Source organism: Leptosomus discolor, chromosome 7, assembly GCF_034619465.1.
Source record: "Leptosomus discolor isolate bLepDis1 chromosome 7, bLepDis1.hap2, whole genome shotgun sequence".
NCBI classification, from domain to species: domain Eukaryota; kingdom Metazoa; phylum Chordata; class Aves; order Leptosomiformes; family Leptosomidae; genus Leptosomus; species Leptosomus discolor.
This window is the reverse complement of record NC_141397.1, coordinates 12,327,009-12,353,446: the sequence shown is the minus strand read 5'-3', so window position 1 is coordinate 12,353,446 and position 26,438 is coordinate 12,327,009. Positions and strand designations below refer to the sequence as shown.

Here is a 26,438-nt window from a genome sequence, read left to right as displayed (position 1 = left end):
AGGTACGTGCAGTTGACTGGCTGGAGGAGTTCTCTGTTTCTTTGCGGTGACTGGAAGTGCATTATCTGCTGCAGGTGCAGGCAGCCTCCCAGGACAGGTTAGAACAAATCAGAGCCAGTCATCACGAATCGCTGGGAAACCAGCTGAAAGAGAGAATTAGAGACCTCGAATGTGAACTGGACAGGATAAAAAATACGCAACAAGACGGTATTTTTAAAAGAGAATCGGCACAGGCAGAAGTGGAAAAGTACAAAGAGCTGTACCTGGAGGAAGTAAAAACGAGGAGCTGCCTAGCAAATAAACTGGAAAGGTAAGTCCATGCTTTTTCTTTTTTGCAGCTGTAATAATATATTACTTTTTACTCATGCATTTTCCTCCTAAACTCCCTTTTCTACATCTGGTCAGCATGACGTATGTCAGCATAAAATGGCATAGTTGTGAGGAAAGTACCTCAAGACCCTTCTGCCTCATTTGTTTCTCTTTACTGCTCCAGCAGTAATACCACTGATCATGGCATTAACAGGGTGTTGTTTAAGTTGATGGTGTTTTAACAGACAGCCTTTTTGCCCATCTCTAATAATCTCCTCCTCTTATTCTGTCTGTGGCAGAAACGATAAATTTCACGTTCTGTTCTGCTGGAATAAGGATAGGTCCTTCAGAGAACAGTCTTTGATTCTGTGACATAAAAAAATAAATCTCTTTTGGCTTCCATTTTAGCAGTGTGTCTGAGGTTTGAGCTTTCTGTGGGAAAGGGAGGGTGGCCCAGAGTTCTTACGCAGGTGACACAGCCTTCAGAAGAAGCTATGTAAACACATTGCATCCACAACAGCCCTAACGCTGAGAAGTCCTAAGTGTGGGTAACTCTTGCTGCTCCTTGCAGGTACTGTGACTTCTTAGAAACAGGCTCTCCAAAAAACCTCAGGTCAAGCGATGTTCTTCTTTTGGATGCTCATCATCCCTTCCACTTTCAGAAGTTGAATAATAGTCAAAGACCTGGAGATTCATGTTGTGACAGCGTTACTACTGAAGATAATTCTTTCTCTGCTTCTGAATGTTTCAGAGCTAATGAGAGACTAGCAGAAGTGCACGCTCAGCTCCTTCAGGAGCACCACAGAAGCAAATCCGTAATCGCAAGCAGCGTCGTCAGTGGAGGTGCGGCTGCAAGTCCAGTTCTGTATTCAGCTGAACTGGGACATCTTGGCAACAATTTGGCGCTGAACAGAAGTCTCAATCTAGGAGGAAGCTTCCTAAGCTCTACCGGGAATGCATTGTCATCAAGAAACAGCGTTGAAGCCTACGTGGCTAAGGTAAGCATTTGGAAATACTCTAGAGTATCCATAAGCAGGGTTATGCTTTTTAGCCTGAAGTTCAAATCCATGCATAGTTCCAAACCATACAGTCTAATATGCCAAAAGAGTACACAACTGCATGTGGTAGGGGTGAAGACTTTTGGTCCTCAGGGTTGTACAAATTTCCAGGAGTGCTCAAAGACCAAAAAATGCTGACGTCTAAATAATGAACTGTGTAATTACGCTCTTTTACAAGAGAAACTGTGATCAAGCATCCTGTGGCATAGGAAGTTCCCAGCTAATCTCTTCATTAAAATTTAATGTATCGTATCTAGGACTTCTTTAAAATGCTTGACTTTATGATGAGTGCAAAATGCCATCAGACATTTTGGTTCGAGACACCTTTTCCTTCTTCACTGATCCTCCCTCTAGCAGCTTCTTCGCTGGAACTTGTTTTAGTACATTAATACCAACAAAGGGATGCTTCAAAAACGGGACGATATGAACAGGATCACGTAACTTCTCACTTTAGACTTCAGTGCAGGCCATATACTATGCGTAGGAGGCATTTGTTTTTGTCGTTCCTGCTGTGTGTTATTACATGAAAAGGTAAAGTTAACTAGTCCTCAGGAAGTCTTCACAGCTGTCTAATTTTGCAGCAATGCTGCAACCTCTGCAATACATCTGGTCAAAGTATGCACTGTAATTAGCCGTCAGCGTGGTGGCACATCCCTCACAGAATGGTGAACGTTTTAACATTATATCATAAGATTTGGAAACCAGATGTCAATAGCTGTAATCAAATTCCCACCTAGCATAGGACTGCGGCGTGGACACGCTTCTCTGTTCAGTCAGCATTCTCATCCCTCGTGTATTCTGTTGTTGAATGCGAGAAGGTGAGATGTATTTGCTTACTCGCAAGTCCGTCTCAGTTCAGTGGTCCCCCCCACATTGGAAAGATCCCATGTAAACCACGTGTCTACGTACTGCACCTGGTTTAAGAGAAAACCAAACCAACAAAACCAAAAGGGACAAAGCAGTGTAGGTGACGCGTAGCAGCAGCAGTGACAGAGATGAACTTTTCTGTGTCCCTGTGAATGTGCTTTTTCAGGTCAGAGGGGTGGACCTTACAGAAAGAACTCGGGAGGCAATTAGTACTGTACCATCTGCAGGGGCTCTTCTGCAGGCAAGCAGTAGAAAAGAGGCAAAATTCAGGGACCCACTGCAAAAGTGAAATAAGGAGAGGGCCGGGACAAGGGCACAGAAAGGGCAGGGAGCAGGCAACAAGAGAGGAAAAGAAAGAACAGAGAGATGGGAGTAAGATGTTAAAAGAAGAAAAAGGCAAAGGAGGAAACCAACCCACTTCTAGGAAAAAAGCTGCCCGAGTTTAAAACAAAAGGGTTAACAGTTGTGCCATTTTGAAGAAGAAACGTGAAAAAGAACCACAGTGAAGGGAAAGAAAGCGGGAGTACTCGGTGCTTCTTAGCTGATTTACAGCAACATTCTTCAGGTAGTCCTTTCCATTTTAATTTTCCAGAATTGGAACCCTCTGGGCATCTCAAAGTTTTGTCAATATCAAGATACCTTTCCTGGTTTACTGGCTTCCCTTACGTATGTTACAGAAAGGAAATATTTTAAAAGGCTATTTCATAGCCCGTTGTTTTTATCCAGTTGCTAATATATGCAGAGGTATATCTAGTTCAAGTCATTATAGAGGCTGCTTCCACGTTTTGTGAAAAATGGTTCCCAAATCTGCGTGTGAAAAACATCGGCGCTGATTCCAAGAAAAGCGTGCATGAGATCCAAGAACAGTGATACTGTTCTCACTCAGCGTCCTGACTTCAGCCGCACTCAAAGTTTCTTTTCAGAGCATGTGTCTTACATTTCGTGATGGATTGTGATGCTGGGGAATGCTTTTAGGTTTGGGTACTGTTTTGTGAGGCTTCACTTTGAGGGTTCAAAGAAACAGAACCAAAAAATACCCATCAGCCTTGCACAGACTCTCAAGGAAACTGAAGAACCATTATGTATGACACTTCCCCAGTCTCCAAGTATTGATGTCAGATATTGGGTTTTCTTTTTTAGTTTGAGGGCTTTCTTATATACCCGTATTTCTCCTTCCTAGTGCAGTTCTATCTGTAGAACTTAGTCCCCTAAAGTTCTCTCTCATTTTGTTTACAACCTACAGAGACTCTTAGTTTGTTGTTAACAGAGGAGCTGAGGATAATTCCCTCTTGCTACACACAGTTTGTCTTCTCAGGATTAGCTTCTAATTCTAGTAGAGTATTAAATTCAAAGGTTTCTTTCTTGAATGAGGGTGAGTGAAACTGTTGCTAAATCCTCAGGGAACTTACCCATTTTGAACCATTTCTACGAGGTTCTCTTAAGAAAAAGCTGGCAATCTCAGCATGCCTGCTTTCCCTCCATCCAAGCAGAAGGCACAGACTATTCCAACGAAATACCGCCACGATTGGGTGGTGGTTCTCCTGGAGGAGCTGGTGAATTTGGTTGCAGCTGTCCCTGTAGTCCTGGGGAAAGGGCCTTTCTCTCCACTTGCTGCTTTACGGCCCGACTTCTTTGGCCCTTGGAGTTACTGCCTGTTACTGCTCGTCTTGTGAGGGCACGCAGAGGGCTTCCCTTCCTGAGGCTCTTGCTCTCTATGGCCTGTTGAGTACATTGCACAGTGTTTCAGTTCCCTTGTTTGTTGCTGTGTTGCTTGGTGAGCCTGCTCATTTCATAGGATAAACACTTATTCCCCCAGGGATTCAGTACTAAAACCAGAGAATCACAGAATGGGTGAGAGTGGAAGGGGCCTGTGAAGATCATCTAGTCCAACACCACCCCTGCTCAAAGCAGGGTCAGTCATAGCCGGTTGCTCAGGGTTATGTCCAGCCAGTTTTTGTATATCTTCAGGGATGGACACTCCACAACCTTTTCTGGGCAACTTGTTCCAGTGCTTGACCATGTCTACAATTTAAAAAAAAAAAAAAAAAAAAAAAGTTAAAAAAATCCTAATGTTAAAATGAAATTTCCTTTATTTTGGTTTGTGCCCATTCCTCTTGTGCTTTTACTTGGCGCCACTGAGAAGAGTCTGGCTCCGTCTTCTTTACAGCCCCCACCAAGTATTTATTCACATAGATAAGGTCCCCCCGAGCTTTTTCTACTCCAGTAAAGAAACAGTTGCAGCGCTCTCAGCCTCTCCACCTAGCTCGCGTGGTCCAAGGCCTTCAGCATCTTCATGGCCATCATAGGCCTGGAAGCTGTGTGGCATCTATTTTGAAATTCACTTCTCTGTGTCACAGACTTGATGGAAAAAATGTAGGAGTCACAAATGTCGTCAAATGTAAACAGCAGCATATAGTGCTTGGACTATGCCTCTTCAAAAGATCTGATGTCTTCTTACGAAGACTTTCAAGTCAGACTCATGAGTGAGAATTTCTTAATTGGTGGCAATAACCACCCCCTAGGGAAGAAAGGAGTAAGTGCTCTTTTCTAGGGATCCAAGCTGATTTCGGTTACATAATAAAACCCGCAGCACTGGCTGTGTAGAAGCTGTAGCTGTGGCTAACCTGTCTCAGTACAAAGTTTGTGAGAAAAAATGGTGTGTGATTTTTATATTTTTATGTGTGTGTGTCATGGTATTTGCGATAACAAAAAAGAAAAATCTTGGCATGATCTGTAGGAGCTCTTTCGATTTTCCATCTCAAGGTGGAGAAAAGAAGAATATTGGCACATGCTTTTTTTCTCTACAATGGTGTGTGTCAGTCCTGCGGCAGCTGCTGTTGCACCTCTTCTTTTAGGAAGTTGCAGAAGCCAGCCTCAACTGAATTTGTCCCTGTGCATGGCATTTATGCGTATCTCAGCCTTGAGCTGACGTTCTGCTCGTGTACTTGATGGTAGACTTTAGCCATACCTTCACTGTAATAACTCCCCTGGGCTTTCTTCCTGAGTATTTTTTAAATGCCCACTTATAATCCAGCTGGTGAGTTACAGATCATTTTCTGCTATAGCTGATGCTGCTCAGCAATGAGAACATTACAGCCTGGCTGACCAAGAGTTTCTCTTCATCAAAGATCAAACCCCAAACCAAGATGTCTTCATTTGGGATGACTTTTTTAGTTTTTATTACGTTACGTGTGGGTTTTAAGACCGTTTTAGAAGTTTAATATTACAAAAATGTAACTTAATATCTTAACTGTGTATTTTCTGTATAATTCTAGGTTCGGAGGGAACTGGATGAAAAAATCACGAAAGAACTTGAACAGGGTAACGTGCCACTATGTGAGGAGTGTGCTTAAGGAAAAAGATGACTGTTCCTAGCTCTTGAAAATAATGGCTTGAATTTCTTTCTGTGCTAAGCACAGGGGGGTTTCTGCTGGCTTTCCAGTTTAGACTTGAATGTGAAAACTTCCTGCTTACCAAAGTATTGTGTAGAACGTTACGCAGTTGCCTGAAAAAACACCCAAGTGCAAAGAAAATTAACCCATTTCCCCCCCACAAATACACCTGGCTTCAGGTGAAGTCACCTTTCACTAGAATTACTCCTCAAGCACAAACATCAAACATAAAAGAAGCCGTGAGATAAGATTTCTGTAGCCTTCAGCCATCACTTCTCCTTCCACGTACATCGATTGCATTCAGCACTGAACCATACCATACACACACTCTCTGCTGTTAGTTCTTGATTTTTGCTATGTCTCCTATTCGTTGCTTGTATTTGTAGCTTACACCTTGCAGCCTTTTTTGAATAAGCAAGGCGAATATAATCAGTGACAAAAGATATGCTTTCTTCAGGAAAAGATCAATCAGCAGTGTTTAGGCAAACATGAGGTGAATATGCCTATCAAATATGCTCTCTGATAGGAGGCCAGGTGTCCAAAGAGGAATTCCACCTATTTCATGATAACCGTTCCTCCAGAGTCACCGCTTTGCCATGGCTGCTGCTATTTCAAAGCAGGTAGCCCCTGAGAGCATTTCCTTTCTGTTCCCGTACGCTTTTAATCGTATCGGGAGTGTTCAGCTGCAGCTGCGTAGCTCTTTCCGTGTGTCTGAATGGACACAAAGCCATTGCGTTGTGCCCGTGGGCATTCTGAAACGTAATTGCCCATCTGCTGGGAGTCATAGAGTATGTTTGGTTTGGGGACCTTGTCTGAAAAAGGTGGCTGGAGAAAGGTGGCGAAGGTGGGTTTGCTTTCGCTGGGTAGGTGTTCTCTTGCGGGGGAAGCGGGTTTTGCCAGGGCGAGTTACAAAGACGCCCCTCGGAGAAAGGGCCAGGCTGGGAGACTTGTCCTGGCCTGACTGCAGTGCAAAGGGGTTTCGCAGGCAGATTCTTGTAACGTTTGTCACAGCGAATGCAGAAGCTGGTTTTGAGGAGTAGTGTTCCAGTCATCACTGGTTCCAATAAACCACGGGTTTGAACATTTAAGGAAAACAGATACTTGAGGATGACGAGGTCTGCAGGGGGATAAATTTAGCTCTGGTGTAAGCAGGAGCCATTTGTGGCTTCCCTGAAGATGTTCAGTGCGTAGCCTCTGGAATTTCTGTCACTAGCTTTAGCAATACTGTTGACTGAGAAGCAAACGTGGGGAAAATGTGTTTCTTCCTTTGTGCCAGGCCCTTCCATCGATACGTTCCCTTGGAAGATTTTAAATCTCTTTCTCTCCAGTTACCCATGTTTTTACAGTGACTTATTTGACCCTGTCTACCATAAAAGTCACATCAGGAATCTTGTCTCTCTTCTCCCTAGCCACTGCTGAACTTGAAACTGGATCTGCTGGAGCTTCTCCCATGGTATCTGCTGATGGTTCTTCAAAAAATTTCCATGTTGACCAGGATCCCCTTCTCAGGGCAAGACAGGAGTACCGTGATGTTCTCAATAAAAATTACATGATTTGAACAAAATGCTTTAAAATTACGGTGAGTGCATAGTAGTGCCAAGACAGTTGTTACGTGGGGGGTTGGTATGTTTGTTTTGTATGGCAGAACCACGGAATGGGTGAGGTTGGGAGGGACCGCTGGAGGTCCTCTCGTCCAGCCCCCCTGCTCAAGGAGGACCAGCTAGAGCCAGTTGCCCCGGATCATGTTGGCTTTTGAGTATCTCCAAGGTTGGAGACTCCACAGCCTCCATGGGCAACCTGTGCTCGTGCTCCGTCACCCTCACAACAAAAAAGTGTTTCCTGATGTTCAGGTGGAACTCCTGTGTTTCAGTTTGTGCCCATTGCCTCTCATGGTATTCGTGTTGATTTCTGCATTAAAAGTTGCTGCAGCTTTAGACATTCGCACTTCCTACATCAACACGTGTGGTGCACATCAAGCACTTCCTATGGGGAAAAAAGGAATGTCAACAGATCACGTCTCAGTCTCCTCAGTACTTTCCAAAACTGGTGTGATCGGATAGCCAATCTTTTTGTTGCAGCTAGCAGCTGATGATATGGTGGCTGTAGCCCAGATGGTAGCCAGTGTTGTGGGACATTGCGTCAATAAAACAAGTGGTTTTACTTATTTCAGAGAGTTACCTGTTGTTATTGAAGATCCACACTTGTCGTCCCCTGTCTGCAAAAGTCACTAGCGATCAGAAGATACAGAACAAAGTCCCAATTCTGGAAAAGTAAGAATGGTTGTACTGAGATGAAGGAAGACTGGACAGAATGTAGGGGTTTTACCCCCTCGTTCAGGCACTTGAGTTAACAGGCGGTGAGGAAAGCAATGAATGCGGCTGTGACACTGTTCCTTTTTCTATGAATATATTTTTGTGAAGCTAATACACCATTGAATTCCAGATACTCCGTTTCGACTTGATTTTTAATAAACTTCGTAATCTAGTACATCTCTTCGTTGTATTGTTCCCCTTCTTGACTTTGCTTTCCACCCCCTTCCCTGCCCATATAACTCTCCAGAGCTCTTCTCTGCTCACTTCAGCTCTCTTCCCGGCTGCAGCTTCAGTCTGCCCTGGAGGCTGGGCAAATGGCCAGCAAGCCTCTGTGGCCTTGTCCTCTGGGGAGGCGTGAAGCACAATGATGTTAAGACTGAGGACTAGAGTTGAGGTATTGCTACTCATCACGTCCCAGACCCTTCCTGTGGTCTAGGCGGAAGGTAGTGGGTGAGCTTCTGGTAGCCCTGAAATGCTGGCAGATCCCACAGGTTTTGATCCCATGGGAAGCTGACCAATCTCTAGCCAGCAAAGGCAAAAGGGGGCAAGAAATTTCTCTGGCCTGCACCAGAGCGCGGTCAAGAAGAAGTTCAGCTTCTGGTACTTTGTAGCGTCTCTCCACAGAGAAAGCAGGCGCAGAACGTCTTGGCCCTTACTTTGTGCTGGCAGACTCGGACGTGACCTGTTTTCCAGTTGGTTCCTAACCTGCTCTGTGCTGCCAGTTGTCAGTGAGAGGGAACAGTTCCTGGCTGGTGGAGCAGCAGAACGGAACTTCAGCGTTGGCCTCTGGCGTATCAGGAGTTGACAGCAGTTACAATGGGGTGAGGGGCAAAGTGAAGTCCATTCCATTCCTTCACTTGAAAGTCCATCTGCAGTGTCACTGTGGGGACACTCTTGATGATCTCAGAGAGGCCATGGCAGTCGGAGGGGGCTCCTGCGGCCTGGAAAACAGGAAACATCCATCCCGTCTCCAAGAAGGGCAAGACAGAGGAGCTGGGGAAGCCTCATGGAGTGCCAGCACAGCAGGCTTGGAGCGCTCCGTGGGCATCGACTGAGAGCTCCCGCGGGCCCTGCCTGCCCCAGCTGGGCTCTGACCCCACCTGCGCCTCGTCCTGGCACCCTGGCCATGCACCGAGGGAAAAACCAGGAGCGGGCGCTCGGCAGCCGCACGGCCCCGCTGACCCCCCGGCACACGCCAGGCCTGTCGCCGCCCCGCCGCGCATCCGGGCGCCTCCTGCCCGGACCCGTCGCCGCAGCCTGGCGCCTGAGGTGGGAAGGCGACATCGCTCACCCTTCGACGCCACTGACAAGCGCTGCGGGGGCAGGCCGGGAACTGGCCTTAAGGGCGCGTCCGCCGCCACCCCTTGGTACCCACCACCCCGCTAATGCCCCTTGCCTCCGCGGGCCTGTAAGAATTGGGACCACTGAACTTTATGTTTGTCTCAAACTCTGTACCTTGGTGGTTTTGGAGAGGAAGTAGAGACTCAAGTCGCCATAGCGACAGCGCACTCTCTGAAGGCCAGAAGCAGCCTCGTAGAAGAAGACCTGTTTTGTCCGCTGCCTCTGGGACGGACGTTGTTAGGACTTTGGGCTAGACAACACGGCTTCTTGGAAATATTTGTTTGTCACTATGCGCTAACAGCTAAAGGCATGAATTTCTTCGGCTTATGCACTACAGCTTGCAAGCTGTGTAATGAGGGTTGCACAGACTGCCAGCTCGTGATCGGCGCATGAAAGCAGCATGCCATGCCGCTGGTGGATCACATCTCGCCGCTTGACCGCAGCACATCACCATCGGATTGGCCTGGGACTATGGTACCAAAGGGACCCTTGGTAGCCTCTCAGGAACTTACTAGCTTACTTGCTTACTGACTGGCTTACTGTCTTACTACCTACCTGCCTGCCTGCCTGGACTGGACTGGACTATTGCGGCATGCTCTTCCTTTCTCTTTCTCTCTCTCTCTCTCTCTCTCTCTCTGTCTCTCTAAATAAACCTTTGTAGTTTTGTTGACAATATATCGCCTCGTTTGTGCCTTAATCTCTCGGCGGGTATTCAAATCAGCAGCCCCGGTAAGAGTTTACCTCTTCTGGACTGTAACAGGGCCCTCCCCCGCTCCCCATGCGGCGGCAGAGCGGGCCGTTACCCTGTAGTCACCATGCGCTGAGGGAAACACCAGGAGCAGGTGAGGCAAGAGCTGCTCCGGCTCTGGGAGCAGTAGTCAAGGGCACGAGGACCCACGTGGTGTTCTCCTCAATTCTGCTGCTGAGGACAAGTCAAGAACTGGCTGCAGAACTGCTGCTGGCAACAGGGTTTTGGGTCCTGTGGCCATGGCACCCTGTTTGCAGACCAGCGTCTCCTCGAGAGAGATGAGGTACCAGCCACTAAGCAGGGCAAAGCTATTTTTGCCAACGGGAGGGCAGACCTCAAGCAAGGCTTTAAATGAAGACTGCATACAGAGGAAGAGAGTAAACAGCAGTGCTGTGGGGCACTGATGGACAGGATCACTAAGCAAAGGGCATGGGGTGATGCGAAAGGAGAGACGACCAAATTAACAAAGTGGGGTTTCAGTTCTGATTCTGAATCAAAGAATGAGAATGGCTTCTGCACAGGGTCTTGACTAATCTGTTCATTTGCTGTGATTTCTGCATGGTGTGTCTTCATTGCCCTTCACTAGAATTCCCGCTTGCTGTGAAACCATCCCTGCTTGTGGGTTTGGGATCTTCCCCCCGCCCCCCTCCCCTCCCCTCCCCACCCCTCCCCTTAAGGAAGCAGTAGCGCAGCACAGTTCCACTTGCTTCTTCCTGTGCTTTTACAGCTGGCATTGGACAGTCCTTCTAACTCTGTCCGGACAATCTGGAACTCTTTGGGTTTTTTGTTGTTGATGTTTTAAGATGCACTGTTGTTTTCTTTCTAAAGGCTATGTTTTTGTTATCTTTTTTAATCACGAGGGGTTTCAAAGTTCTTCCAATGACTTCACATGTGGTAGTGCGATTTGGTGGAAATGCTTCTCTATATGAATTCCCTCATTTTTTTCATGACGTGATTTCAGAGGTCAACTCTGAATGATTTGATCTTCGATATGATGTTTCTCTTTTCTAGGAATACTGAGAAATGTGTGGCGCTTAACTTTCTTTTTGTAGGTCGAGAAGGAAAAAAGTGAACAAAGATGTTTCAAAACGCAGGCGGTAGCAAAACAGGAAGATCTTGATAAACTAAATAGACCGTCAGGCAACGTTACTAATCAGCAAGTGAAACAAAAGCCTACTGGGAGGGAGGATGTCTGCTTGAAAATGGAGACCGAAAACTCTCTAGCAGAAAAAGACAAAAGGAGCTTTTCGTCTGAGGAGAGATCAAAATTGATTCAATTGCCGATGAAAGGGTAAGCTAAGGAAATAATCTCAAATTCTTGTTTGTAGTACTATGTAAATCTCTTTTAGGTTTTCTAATATTGTAGTAGTTGGAGTAGTTTCCCCAGTGCTGAAAACCATCCTGAGTAGTCCACTGCTTCTCAAACATTTAAGAGAAATAGGTTTTTTTAGAAAAAACTAAGCTTATAATGGAGGTTCAAATTTATTGCCTGCTTTAAAAAAGAAGGGGGGAGGGGGGGGGGAAAGAAGAGGGAAACCAAATCCCTGTGGATTTCCTTGTCCATACCCAGGAAATACACTTCTTCAAAAACAGACTTGAAGACCGGAGAAACCCAGGTATTTTTGTAGGAAATGGCCATCCAGAAAAGAACTTGCAGTTCACTTTGCTTCCTCCCTTTTCTAGGTGATTTTAGTGATCACCATGCAGTTGGTGTTTCCATTAAGTTCAGATCCTCTTTGTCAGGAAAAGGGGAAATCTCAAAACCAATCTCAAAAGCTTGAGGAAGCCACAGATATTTTCCTGTCCCTCAAAGCAGGAGACTTTTTCCTGTCTGTCCTTCAGGAGAGTCTCTGCTCTAAAGAATTCCTCTAATGGGGGTATTAGATGTGTTCCAGCTTACCAGAATCCACCTCCGATTCCACATCCTCCCCTGATTCCTAGGGGAAAGTTTTTTTAAATACTTGGCCATCTTCCAGGATCTTTCGAGTCAAGTCTGTGTTTTGTAATACATATTTTTAATCTCAGTCGGTTTTGGACATCACATATATAAAGCATGTCTGTTTCACAGAAATATTTATGTAAAGCTACTCAATTGGTGGGGTTTTTTGTGGTGTTTTTTCTTTTCTTTCTGTTCAATGTAGTAAATTTGCCCTGAATGCCAAAATTGCAAAGAAAACAAAAAGACAGACTTCTCTGGGCAACCTGTTCCAGTGTCTCACCACTCTCACAATAAAGATCGGGCCCACCTCTCCAGCCTGTCCCAGTCCCTGTGGATGGCACCCCTTCTCTCCAGCGTGTCAACCGCACCACACAGCTTGGTGTCGTTGGCAAAGTTGCTGAGGGCGCACTCAATCCCACTGTCGGTGTTGCCGACAAAGATGTTAAACAGAACCGGTCCCAATACCCACCCCTGAGGCATGCCACTTGTCACTGGTCTCCACTTGGACACTGGGCCACTGACCGTGACTCTCCCAGTGTGACCATCTAGGCAATTCCTGATCCACCGAGTGCTCAATCCATCAAATCCATGTCTCTCCAGTTGAGAGTCAAGGATGTCATGCGGGACAGTGCTGAATGCTAAGAATTATAGAAGTGTGCAGACTACTGTGCATTTACCTGTGTAAACGTACCTACAAATAAATCATCAATCACTCAGCGGCTTATTTCCCTGTCTTGTGCGACTGATACCATGGTTAATGGAATGAAGTTAGAATTCTATAAAGGGTAAAAATTACAGTAAAAATATGAACTCTGAAAACATTTATGAACATTTCTGTGGTTTGTCCTTGCAAGTTCATAATGTGGAATATCTAATTTTTATAGCAGTGCTTTATTTTCTCAAATATTCTGTTAAATCCTAGATCTACTGTGAAACGAGAAGAGGAAAAGAGTCTCAGAGTGGAAATGCTGTATGAGAAAGCAAGAGAAAAACTAAGAAGGAAAGAAGATGCGTATTGTAAAGACATAGAGGAGAAACAGCAACTTGAGTTACCCTCAAGGGTTTCCGAGATGGAGTTGTTAACACTGAGAAAGCTCAAAACCCAGGTATATTAAATAATGAGTTAAAGGCTTGTATTCTTATTGGCTGATTCTTTTCAATGGCATCGTATTCCAGTATGCCTAAAGAAGGAGGTACTTTGTTCATGGAAGAAGCATTGGATAACTATTGCCAAATTTTGAGGATAGTTGAGAACAGTTGGTTCACCAGTGGTCTGGGGTTTTTGGTGGTCAGGTGGGTTTTTTTCTTTGCCAGATCATGCCAAGGCTACTGCATTCCAGGGATGATGAAGTTGTACAGCTTAGAGAAAGGATCCGTGTTAAGAAGATACTTGACAACTGATAGAAGATGAAAGATGGCACAAGAAGGAAAATACCCTTTTTTAGCCCTGTTTCTTACCAGAGTTGTAACAGGGCTAAATTAACCTCCAAGGGAATGTTTTAAAGCATCCACATATGATAAAACACTGTTATTTTCAAAGCTTTATACTTGAGATATTTTAAGTAGTTTCATTATTTGGTTGCTGGCTTAAAAAAAAAAAAAAAGGCGTTGTGTCTGTGGGATGTTCGTTTGCTCTGTAAGGGTATGTTACACTTGCGCTGTGTGTCTACATTGTACACGTGCACGGGTTCATACAGTAGCTTATGTATTACCTGAAATTTCACTCTCCTCTTTGAAGCCACGCTTCAGTGTGAGAAATGTTAAAACGCTGTTTGATGCTGAAGTGGTTTTGTAGATTCATTTCCCAACTGGCTATTTATTCCTGTTCCCTGTCATTCAGGAATCCGACAATGAGAGAGAAAAGGACCTGTTGCACAAAACCCAGTTACTACAAGATGAGATTGCTATGCTAAGGCTAGAACTTGATCAAGTAAGACTTAGGCACCAGGAGGAAGAAGGAGAATATTTAGAGGAAAATGAGGCCTTGAAAGAAAAAAATGAAGATCTCAAAAAGGAACTTAAACTGAAAGAGGAAGCCTTAACACAAACAGTTTTTCAGTACGACGGACAGCTGAACTTACTAAAGACGGAATCTGCGGTGCTGGCTTCCAAACTTGAGGAGACGAAAGAAAGCAAAGACAGACTAGAGACAGAAATGGAATCATTTCGTTCCAGCCTGAACATTGCTGTGCAAGAACTTGAACGTCACCAGTCATCGAAAACTGACGTTGAACGAATGTTTCAGAGAGAACGTGATGAACGGCTTCGCTTGCAAGACAAGCTCCATCACGACCTCTCTGATGTGCAAGAAACCAACAAGAGCTTGTCTCAGCAGCTGAGTAAAGCTGAAAGCAAAGCTAATAGTCTAGAAAACGAGCTTCTCCAGTTAAAACAAACACTCAGGGAAAAAACATTGCTCTTAGAAATGACACAAAAGGAATTAAGTCAAGCCCAGGCTCAGGCAAAGCAACGAGATCACGCTCGACAACTTGAGAAAGATCAAGTGAGCAAATTTGTACTAAAGCAGGAATCCATGCAGGAGCGATTGGCCCAGCTCCAGAGCGAAAACCTTTTGCTTCGTCAGCAACTGGAAGATGTGCAGAACCAGGGGATCATCAAAGAGAAAGCAGTGCGCGATGTGCAGGACCGGTTTAATGATATGTTCAACAAACTCAGAGCTGATACTGAAAAGCAAGTTTGCCTAGTGGAAGAGAGAAACAAGGAATTAAATGCCAAGTGTACTGCTTTGAGAGAACAAGTCTTTAAATCTGAGATGGACAAAGTAGAAAGAGAGGTAGCGTATCCACTTTGAAAGCCTTTAAATTGTTCTTTCTGTTCTGGAAATTATTTTGTGTTCGAAACATACTAGGTATAGGTTATATGCGTGGAACCAAGGAATGCTGATTTGTTCTGGTTTGTTGTGTTTCTCTTGGCTTTGTGGAAGGTTTTGGCAAAAAGGGTGCTACTGCTCACACCTGAGCAAAGAACAGGGAAAAGATATCCAAGTCTAAGCTTTGATCAAGAATGGTGATTCTTCTGTAGAGCTTCTTTCATCTCTTTTCCTTAGTCCACTTTATGCCCTTTAGAATGGTTTTTGTATTTCATGGGTTTTACGTATGTATTGCACTGATGACACAAATAAGAGTGGTATAAAAGGAAGAACCATCCAATATGCAAGGGCTGAGAAACGAAGATGCAGGCAAGTGAAGTGTTGGGGGATGCTTTTTAAGCTCCTACGGAGAAAAAAACATGGCTTCTCCATAAATTACTATCAAAATCGAAGGGTATTAGTAGTGTGCAGGTGTTAATTTATGTATGTGTTTTGGGGGTCTACGGCGCCTGCCTGTTCCTCGTGAAGTTCATTTCAGACACTGACCTAAGCTTTCTGTTCTCTATTTTATCATGTGTAGCCATATTTAAATGTGTTCTTTCTTTGTGGCTCTGTGAAAGACTAATTAGCAGGACTGAAGGCTAATGCGGAAATCAGTTAAACTCTCTTTCTGCAGATTCACGCCACACATCAGTATGAACCATGCTCTTATGCAGAACACCGGCAAAATTTTTTGTTGCTCAAACATGCATGAACCAATGTTGCTCCCATTTCTGTAGGTAGATGGCTTCTGTCAAGAAAAAGGGAGGAAGAGAATAAAGGCGGGGGTAGTGAGGAATAGGTAGCAGTTGAAAAAGCTATAGGTAATGGGAGAATGCATTATTATGTAAGTTCCTAGGATTAGGTAGGGTCTTCTCTAATGATCAAGTTCTCTACCAGTTCCAGGTAGAGCAATGATTTAAGAGTTGCCTTATGCGTTTTCTCTGCTCTTCCTTTACTTTCTGGCAAATAAGTATTTAGACACGGGTAGAAGGTTTGTCTCCCTTGATGATTTGATTTGAATAGTGATTTAAAATTACATTTCCTCCTTCGTAGCAAATCCAGACTCTTTGAGTGAGGTAAATACCTGCATGTGTCAGATAAGCACCTTATTCTTCACTTGCCAATAGCTGCAGTCAAACTATGGCTCTTACATCGCAACAGATTGCTTTGGGTTTGGGTAGAAAAAAATACATGACTGCGGTGTGTGCTTGTGTATTGTTCTGAAAAGAATAATACTTGAGCCTTTTTGATTTATTAGGAAACAAAAGTCTTCATGAAGAGCTGTTGATAGTTTGGAGCTGCTCAGCTGAGAAAGTGGAAGTCATTGTCTGTGCAGATGTCTGCTGGTGGCAGGCAAAATTTCATACCTTTGAGTTCAATCCAATGACAAGGCTAATTGTATAACCAAGTAGGTTAAAGTAAAGGCATCGTTCTTGTTCTTACAGCTTTTTTTCATGTGCATTTAACGGTTTCATTAGGGCATGGTCAGACAGCTGCAGCAGGAGCTTGCCAATGCTCTTCAAAAGCAATCTGTGTCAGAAGCCTCGCTTAAAGTTACCACGCGCTACCGCAGTGACCTGGAGGAAGAAAAGCTGCGCTTGCAAAAGGAATTGGAAAAGGTTAAAACTAAGGTACATAATGTTTGTAACTGTAGAAAGAAATCTAAGCGTGGCTGTTGAAAGTAGGAGTGAATGTTTTCGTAAAATCGTCGGAAAAAACCTCACCAGGATAGATTTAATGATGGGTGAGTGAATCTCACTGTTTTAGAAACTTGGTGTCCATGTCCTTGATGTGAGGACACTATGTCCTTACTTGGACAAAGGTTTGTATTTCCGAAGGTGCTTTGCAAATTAAATGGATGTTTCTGTAGTTTATGTCATTTGGTTTGGCCAAGTAGGTTCTCTGATTTCTGAAGAACAGTAGAAATACTGGACTGCTGCATTTGAGCTTTTTTATGCTGCCTCCACGTCCCTCCCACTCCCCCAAGTACCACGTTGTCCATTCTGAGTGCTTCTGTAACGTACTCTGTGTATGCATATATATATATATATATATATATATATACACACCCACCCCACCCCTTTTTTTCCCCCTCTTCTTTGGCCCTGCTATTGTCTGGCATCCTTAAGCAGCCATCTTGCAAGTGCACTGTAAGCTCTTTTCTGAGGCGGGAACCGCCTTTTGCAGCGTCCTTACAAATACTGAGGTCAGGGGCCTCTGCGATCTGAAATAGCATCATCTTTAATCCCATTATGAGGGAGCTGTGAAGTGATTTTAGGACAAGGATGAACTTTTTTCGTTCATGTTTTCATGGAGGAGAAAATAAGTGGGTAGAAAAGCGTGTGACGAGTCACCAGAAGGCTAGGAGGGGCAGTGTCACTGCTTAGAAGTGTCCTGTAGGAAATCAGCAGAGGGATGGGAGAGGCCAGTATAAAAGATGATGAAGTACATAGTTTGGGTTCGTTTGCTAGTAGAAGTGGGGTTGGAATGTCCTTGAAATGATTAGTTCTTTGGGTAGTGGGTATGTGCAGATATTTGCGGTGCTAGAATGCTTCAGCAGCAGTTGACTCCTCTATAGAAAAGCTCACCTGACTGATGTGGATTCTTACTGTGATTTTACAGCTGCAGGAGTTGGAAGAGCAGCGTCTTCAGTCTGAGCATTATGTTCGGGACTTGGAGACTGCCTTGGCTAATAAGGAAAGAGAAGAAAGAGCTTCTTCCCAGAAACTGCAGGACCTCCTGTCGGTGTCTTCTGCGAATAATACTACTATTAAACAGCTGGAAGAACATGTGCAACGGTAAGAGAGTAACACAGTGAAGCAAAGTCTCTATGTCACTTTCTGGGATTGTGTGGAAACAACAGGATAGCCTTGTTGCATCGCAGCAGGTTGATACACGGTTTTGAAAGATGCTTTTGGTTTAGAATGATAGAATCATGAGGTTGGAATAGACCTCTGAAGTCATCAAGTCCAACCGTTGACCTAATACCACCATACCTCCTAAATTTAGATCGTGTTATTTCACGCTGTTCTTTCAGAATTGATGCTCTGGTGGTAATAAGAGCTGTATTTCTTTTTAAGCCTTGACATTGAAAACGCCAGACTGGAAGCTACAGTCCAGCAACAAAGCAGTAGGATCGAAGCCCTTCAGAGAGACCTGCAAGCCTCTGCCTCAGTAAGCTGCTCATAAACTTCCCTTTTTGTGAGCTCCTGAGCCTAGTTGCCTGTACCTATGGGGAAATGTTAAGACGAGGTGTTCCTGGAGAGCCTAGGGGAGCTCAGTTCCTTTGTTCTGCTGAATAGAGGCTGCTCGGAAAGCAGCGTGGTCCATTCCCCAGCTTTCTGGTGTTGAGAGTTTTCCCATGCTACTTTAGCAAGTCCTACTTAATGCTCTAGAAGGTGAGCATTTGACTCTGATACGCTGGTGTAACTATTGGCTGCTTTAGACCAGTTGTGACATCAGGTGCTGCTTCAGACACTTGTTGCAATGTGTATCATTAAAGATATTCATCCGAGTTAACTCATGGAAATTGCACAGGGGTTATTGATGCCAAGCACTGTGTGGTGGAGCCCTGGCTGGCATCATCAGACCTGGAACAAAAGTGATAGTCCCCAGAGCTGCTGCTGTGCAGGATTGCTTTTCCTTTGGCCACTTGGTGTGTGTGTGCTTTTATGAACCAGTGAAGAGAAGCGCCTGTGATAGCACTTCCAGAACTCAGTGCGAGCCTTGGAATTTCACACTGCCCCTACCCAGTGGTTAATTTTAGCTCAGATAAGGTGCTTTCATCTGTGGCCTGTATGAAGCAAAGTATTTTTGTATTGAAACCGGTGAACTAGGGTTCTTGTACCACTGTAGTTTTTTAATTAGTGCTAAAGAGATTGTGAAAATAACTACATGTGAAAGTTGAACTTTTTGATGTGCTGATCTTGACAAGAGAAGAGGGAAGGCAGTCATGATGCTGGTCCTTTTCCTGTGCTTAAAAAGGCATGGTTTTCAAATGTACTGCGGATGGGAAAAGCTACTCCTGCCTGTATTCATTGAAGATTCTTTGTATCCCCTGTGGTGTTCTCTCTCCCTGAAGTAAACAGCAGAGGTGGTGATTGCTAACAATTTCACAGTGGTATCAAACTGAGGCCGTTTTGATCATTGGTGCTGGGTGTAAATACTATAGGAATAGAGGTGACGAGGCGTATGTAATATTTATTTTTGGTAATGAGGTGTAAACGTCAGTCTGGAAAGTCAGAGAGTGTCTTCTTGCTTCTTTTTATGCTTCTGTAGGTTCATAACCGCCTGGAAGACTTGATAACTGGCTTAGGGACAAGACGGGCAGCTGCAGAGGAAAACCACCAGCAGCAGGTATACAAATGGCTTCTGTGAATGACTGTCCTAGACATTGAATTTTTCGTGTGCAGGTAATTGATGAAAAGCTCAGGTGGACTGTGTAGGCACAGTTCAGCTGACACATACCCTTCTGATTTTAGGGCAAGGCCCCCTTCAAGGAAAAAGGCTGTAAATTTCCTCTTTCCCCACTGCTGTGTTTTTTATCTGTGGTGTGGTGTGAAAGATACTCGTGTTCATCAGCGCGATTTGTCAGAAGAATTCTCTCACCCATCCCACTGCGGGGAGTGAGCAACTGGCTCTGTGGTGCTCCGCTGCCTACTAGGGTTAACCCACGGCAGATGGTGGAGAGGATGGATGTTGAGGGCAGCAGGGAGGTCTGTGATTGAAAGCTGAGAGAGGAGACTGGACTTGGGAGATCCATGTTACCTTTGCAGTTTTGTCACAGTTTGCCCTTGACACCATGTTGGCTTCCATTGTAAGACCCAGCGTTTCATCTACTCTGTAAGGGCGACAACTTTCTGTAGATCAGTAGACGTCCTTTTTTTTTTTCTTCTTCTTTTTTTTACAGAATGCCACTAAAAGCGGCGAGTCGTCTTGCATTCTTTATACTTGAACTGAATCAGCAAGTTCTGTTCCACTCAAGTGCATCTATTAGGCAAACCTTTGTCCCTTTGGATAGAAACATAAATAGCATTGCCAATTTGAAAACATTTTCTTGCTCTCAGGAGATGTAGAGCTGGTACAGAAGCAGTGAGGGGAGGGCAGTTTCTGCGGTGGGTGCTAGAGAAGTGATTTTTATTATGCAGTACATATCATTAGGAACGCCGGAGCACCTTTGGAAGAAAGTTGCAGGGTGATTTTGTGTGTGCGTGTGCATGTCGTCTTAGCCCCCAAAGCTGTAACCTCACCTTGGCACTGTAGAGTGTTCTTTCTTTCCAGCAGCTTCAGTTGCTCTTCTTGGTTGTGTTTCCCAAGGTGTGTTTTACACTCCGCCTTAACCTTAACCCTAGATCTTGCATGGGTGAGGAGAGCTTAGGCCTGTTTCCATTTCAGTTACTGCTGTCACTTGCAGCGTTGTCTTTCTGGTCACCTCAATTTTTTCTTTTGCCACTGTTGCTTTCACAGATGCAAAAGCAGAATGTGCTGGCTCTGACACCAAAGGACTCACACAGCACGTGGGAAGAGCAGTTGAAGTCAAGATCTTACCTGCAAGAGCGTGTTGCTCAGCTTGACAAGGAAATGGCTGAACTCTTGGAACGGGTGAGCCCACAACATTCTCCAGACACCGAACCAATACCCAGGAGAACCGTGTCCACCTTTTTGTGGAGTTCTTGCGTCCTCGGCTTTTTCTGTTACCCCTGCCGTTCAGGCGCTGAGTACCTTGTCCTTTGGGGGTCATCCAGGAAGCGAGTAAAAGCTAGCTGGGTCTCTTTGTGTAAGTTCTGGAGTGGTTCTGTTGGGCGGGGCTCCCAGTGTGGTTTGCTATCAGTTGAGCACATGGAGCAATGCTGCAGTTCACCAGTTCTTTCCTTGCTGCCAGCTCTGCTCTGGTTTGGCCGAGAAAACACCCAGAGGAGTAACAACATGTGAATAAGTACGTACCCACAAAGAAGAGATGGAGGTAATGGCAGAGGGGAGTAAACCATTAAAGAATTCCAAAAGATCAAATTCCCCCACAAGCCCCTGCCTGCTGGTCGTTGAAGATCCCACGAAAGCTTTAAATGGACTTGGGCTTTCCCATGCTGTGTGTACCTACGTAACCTCTGCTATGAGCTGAGGAACTGCTGAAAGTGTTGTCCAGCCTCTTTTCCACCTTTTTGCCTTGAAGCATTAGAAGAGGGTGGCCTTTGCTTTAGTGGGGGCATCTGTTGTTAGGTACTGGCCTGTTTGATGGGAAATCTGCCAGGAATTCTGTCCCTTGCTGTTCTGTGGAACTTGGCAAACAGACAGAGATGTGCTGCAGCTGCTCTGTGGAGAACACCAGATGCACATACTGCACGTAGAAACTGTTCCTATGGGGGGTGTCATGTGTCTTTTCTATTTTGAAAGTGTGAGAGTGAAAGAAAGAAAGTGAAGAAGCTGGAAGAGTTGAAATGCACAGTGGAACTGCATCTGGACCAAGAAATGAAAAGAAACATCGAACTGCAGAACGACTGTAAGAGGTAGGGCTGTTTAGCATGGTGCACAGGTATCCCTAAGTAGAAGTCAAGCTTGCCTGAACTTTGGTGTAAAAATAGGTGTACGTAACTGTTTGTGAGTGAATTCAAGCCCCCTGTTAGCTCTTGCAAGATGCTTCTGTACACGTGCCTGTAGTTTCCAAGAGCTGCCAAAAGAACTGCAAATGCAAATTGCCCTCCGGTTTTCCTGGAAGGGAAGTCTGCCTCTTATTCCTCTTTTGAGGTGAAAGTTGCACCCCCCGAGGGATTTGTGGCACGGGAGTGCTGGTTTTTCTCAGTAAATCCTGGTCTATCAAGCACATTAAAGACAAAGCCAGCCATGTCTGTGCTCTTTCCATGAGAGTCTGTGAAAAAGGCCCGTTGTTCCTTTGCCTCATGGTTTTCTTGACTAATTTACTGTGCAGGATGAAGAGGCTTCTGAACAGAGCTATGAAGAAACTAAGAGTGTATGAGGAGAGAGAGTCCCAGCTTAATTTGCAGGGAGAAGTGAAGAACGGGTATTCTGAAACGGTCAATGAAGTTGATAGATTGAGAACAAAGGTGAGCACTGGTTTGTTTGGGGTTTTTTGGTGGTGGTGTTTCTTCTTTTGAAACCTGTGTTATTCTTTCCCTATACTGCTTTTCATGTAGATTTTTTTTTTTTTCATGGCTGTATTTTGGAATTCATTGACTTTTCTTGATGCTCCTTCTACTGTTACGGTAGTAGATGACTGTACCTAATAGCGACGTAGTTACCATCATGGGTAAAGATGAAAACGTTTTGAGCAAAGCCGTATCTGCAAGGGCACATCAAGGGTAAGCTGTTCTGTAGAGGAAGGGCGAGCCAAGCATCACAGCAAGGCTGGCAGGGTCCGTGACCTGGCGGGCCAGGGAGCAGTCCCACATGCCCTCACCAAGAAGAGCAGAACAGGTCTGGTGACAGTCAGCGGGGTCAGCCAAGAATGCGGATCGCCAGGCCCGTCCATGGGGCCGGGCAGGCCTGCAGTCCTACCACGACATCACGCCCATGGGGGAGGGCTGGGGCTGAGAGCACTGAGGCCCGCCACAGGCCTGGCTGCAGCTGGAGGCTGTGGCAGCATCTTCGACGTCTGACAGATGAGTTCCTTCTCTGGAAGAGAGGGAAGTAACGCGACCGTAACTCGAACAACTGGAGGAAGTTGGCTCTGCCCAAGAGCCCCCCTTGAGCCCTGTCTTAGGCACGAGTTCACCAGGAGGCAGTTCAGGTTTTGCTTTTCCAAACAGTGTTGTTGCTTCCCAGGGCACGATGCGTTGAGGTGATGCAGAAAAAAAATCTGCAATTTATTGCTCCCTAGTAGCTGTCACAGCCCGTCTTTCCCTTGTCATGGGGACCCAGCAGAAGACTTCCAGAAGTGCTTTTGAGGGGGCTCTGGCTGTTTTAGCAGCATGTAACCTTTTATCTGCTTCTCCGCTCGTTACTCGGATTTGTTGCTAAAGCAGCCACGTTTCAGAGCTACGTTTGATTTTAGAAGGTATTGCAGAATGGGTCGACTGCCTTTGCGGCAGCTCATTTTCAGTCCAAAAGTTGGTAGTGTTTTTGTGTTTCTGTTGGAACAGTTATTTCGAATCTCAGGGAAGTGCATTACATTTAGGCAGTTTCAAATAAGTGCAAAGTTTCTACTTTCTGTTAGAGACTCTTTTCAAGTCTTTACTACGCTAGTTCCTCCACTATTTTTTTTTCTTTTAATAAAAGACAGGACATCATGTTTTATGTTCAGTAAGTATAGAAAAGCTATGTTTCTGGAGTGGGGAAGAGGAAGATGGAGCTGAGGTTGACCATTGGGATCTATTGGTTTTAATTCTGAGTCAGCAGACAACAAATTCAGTCTCCATGGCCAACCCCTTTACGGATTTTCACAGAATTTACTAATATTAAATCCCTCTGAGTTCCTTTTTCTTTTTTTTTGCTGTCTACAGGTTGGTGAACTTTCCCAGCAACTGGAGACAGAGTGTAAAAAGCGCAAGCAGGTAGAAGCACAAAATCAGGATTTGCGAGAACAGTTGTCCACCATGCATGGGAAACAGGAAAAACTGGAGAAGAGCAAATGCCAGCTGAAAGACGAGGTGGCTAACCTCAAACATCATCTGGAGACTAACATGGTGGATCGCAGCCAGATAGAACAATATAAAAGAGAGATGGAAGAACGAGCTGGCCAAGAAATAAGACAAAAACTACAAGAAGTCAATCTATTTTTGCAGGTAGGTGGATTTCTCACTTGTGTTTGTAGTCTCCATTACACACTTGGTTATTTTTTTAGTATTTTATTTTTCATTGCTGATGATGGTGAGGAGGCACAGTTGCCTCGCTAAGTAAAGGCAGGTCCTTGAAATTAGGTACGTGCAGTTGACTGGCTGGAGGAGTTCTCTTTTACTTTGCGGTGACTGGAAGTGCATTATCTGCTGCAGGTGCAGGCAGCCTCCCAGGACAGGTTAGAACAAATCAGAGCCAGTCATCACGAATCGCTGGGAAACCAGCTGAAAGAGAGAATTAGAGACCTCAAATGTGAACTGGACAGGATAAAAAATATGCAACAAGACAGTGTTTTTAAAAGAGAATCGGCACAGGCAGAAGTGGAAAAGTACAAAGAGCTGTACCTGGAGGAAGTAAAAACGAGGAGCTGCCTAGCAAATAAACTGGAAAGGTAAGTCCATGCTTTTTCTTTTTTGCAGCTGTAATAATATATTACTTTTTACTCATGCATTTTCCTCCTAAACTCCCTTTTCTACATCTGGTCAGCATGACGTATGTCAGCATAAAATGGCATAGTTGTGAGGAAAGTACCTCAAGACCCTTCTGCCTCATTTGTTTCTCTTTACTGCTCCAGCAGTAATACCACTGATCATGGCATTAACAGGGTGTTGTTTAAGTTGATGGTGTTTTAACAGACAGCCTTTTTGCCCATCTCTAATAATCTCCTCCTCTTATTCTGTCTGTGGCAGAAACGATAAATTTCACGTTCTGTTCTGCTGGAATAAGGATAGGTCCTTCAGAGAACAGTCTTTGATTCTGTGACATATCAAACCAAATCTCTTTTGGCTTCCATTTTAGCAGTGTGTCTGAGGTTTGAGCTTTCTGTGGGAAAGGGAGGGTGGCCCAGAGTTCTTACGCAGGTGACACAGCCTTCAGAAGAAGCTATGTAAACACATTGCATCCACAACAGCCCTAACGCTGAGAAGTCCTAAGTGTGGGTAACTCTTGCTGCTCCTTGCAGGTACTGTGACTTCTTAGAAACAGGCTCTCCAAAAAACCTCAGGTCAAGCGATGTTCTTCTTTTGGATGCTCATCATCCCTTCCACTTTCAGAAGTTGAATAATAGTCAAAGACCTGGAGATTCATGTTGTGACAGTGTTACTACTGAAGATAATTCTTTCTCTGCTTCTGAATGTTTCAGAGCTAATGAGAGACTAGCAGAAGTGCACGCTCAGCTCCTTCAGGAGCACCACAGAAGCAAATCCGTAATCGCAAGCAGCGTTGTCAGTGGAGGTGCGGCTGCAAGTCCAGTTCTGTATTCAGCTGAACTGGGACATCTTGGCAACAATTTGGCACTGAACAGAAGTCTCAATCTAGGAGGAAGCTTCCTAAGCTCTACCGGGAATGCATTGTCATCAAGAAACAGCGTTGAAGCCTACGTGGCTAAGGTAAGCATTTGGAAATACTCTAGAGTATCCATAAGCAGGGTTATGCTTTTTAGCCTGAAGTTCAAATCCATGCATAGTTCCAAACCATACAGTCTAATATGCCAAAACAGTACACGACTGCATGTGGTAGGGGTGAAGACTTTTGGTCCTCAGGGTTGTACAAATTTCCAGGAGTGCTCAAAGACCAAAAAATGCTGACATCTAAATAATGAACTGTGTAACTACACTCTTTTACAAGAGAAAATGTGATCAAGCATCCTGTGGCATAGGAAGTTCCCAGCTAATCTCTTCATTAAAATTTAATGTATCGTATCTAGGACTTCTTTAAAATGCTTGACTTTATGATGAGTGCAAAATCCCATCAGACATTTTGGTTCGAGACACCTTTTCCTTCTTCACTGATCCTCCCTCTAGCAGCTTCTTTGCTGGAACTTGTTTTAGTACATTAATACCAACAAAGGGATGCTTCAAAAAGGGGACGATATGAACAGGATCACGTAACTTCTCACTTTAGACTTCAGTGCAGGACATATACTATGCGTAGGAGGCATTTGTTTTTGTCGTTCCTGCTATGTGTTATTACATGAAAAGGTAAAGTTAACTAGTCCTCAGGAAGTCTTCACAGCTGTCTAATTTTGCAGCAATGCTGCAACCTCTGCAATACATCTGGTCAAAGTATGCACTGTAATTAGCCGTCAGTGTGGTGGCACATCCCTCACAGAATGGTGAACGTTATAACATCGTATCATGAGATTTGGAAACGATGGTGAGGATAGACAGAGACTTCTCTCTACTCTTAGAGCATTTGCCTTAACTACCTGGTGCAGAGCTCTCTGAAGGGAGAAGGAATTTTCTTTAGCTTCACGAGCCCATGGGAATAGCTGGAGGAGTGCACTGCTTGACTGAGCAAGCTCACAGATGACCCATCGCTTGGGGGCCTGGAAAGCACACGTCTGTCAACTTTCTCACACCGTGTAAGACTCGCTCCACTACGTGACCCTTCCCCTCCTCAGGATTGTCTCTACCTCATGCCCCAATGCCACAGAGGCCAGACACAAGCTGTGTAACCAGGTGCCCACCCTTGTCATCCAGCGTGGAGCAGCGGTTAGCATGGAGTGTCAGCCTTGTGCGCTGTCACCCAAGTCAGATGCAAAAAGCCCACAGTGATCATCCATCTTATTTCCGACGGAAATTTCTCATTCTTCTCCTGCTCAAACCATTAGCAACCTGGGCAGCAGTGGCAGCTGGTAAGGCCAATACCTTACAATTAGAGTGAACAAAACCCAGTGCTTGCACCTTGCCAGGGCCTGGCTTGCTGCCTCGTAATGAGAGCCCTCCTTTGTGTTGACCTAGTGGTGGTCCCACTAAAAACTAGTGCCTTGATGAACTACTGCTACGTCATGATGCAGACGCCCCTTCAAATGG

The 26,438-nt window shown here is 44.9% G+C and overlaps 2 protein-coding genes across 2 annotated transcripts in view; both read left to right on the top strand.

Annotated features, from left to right (window-relative positions):
• The window catches only part of LOC147415078 (uncharacterized), a 43,859-nt gene extending 35,836 nt beyond the window's left edge, over positions 1 to 8,023 (top strand). The window contains 5 exon segments of the mRNA XM_086468522.1: positions 75 to 310; positions 1,061 to 1,307; positions 5,510 to 5,555; positions 7,036 to 7,205; positions 7,797 to 8,023. Coding sequence (XP_086324648.1) covers positions 75 to 310; positions 1,061 to 1,307; positions 5,510 to 5,555; positions 7,036 to 7,184 — 678 coding nt within the window. The 3' untranslated portion in view covers positions 7,185 to 7,205; positions 7,797 to 8,023.
• Positions 8,024 to 12,716: 4,693 nt separating this feature from the next.
• LOC147415077 (ankyrin repeat domain-containing protein 26-like) lies at positions 12,717 to 26,180 on the top strand. Its single transcript, XM_086468521.1, has 14 exons — positions 12,717 to 12,751; positions 12,889 to 13,072; positions 13,807 to 14,760; positions 16,317 to 16,469; positions 17,461 to 17,520; positions 17,617 to 17,636; positions 17,919 to 18,012; positions 21,229 to 21,341; positions 21,761 to 21,896; positions 23,292 to 23,573; positions 23,781 to 24,016; positions 24,767 to 25,013; positions 25,455 to 25,510; positions 26,027 to 26,180. Exons 1-14 carry the CDS (start codon positions 12,717 to 12,719, stop codon positions 26,178 to 26,180), a joined length of 2,724 nt encoding a protein of 907 aa, XP_086324647.1.
• Positions 26,181 to 26,438: the final 258 nt, after the last annotated feature.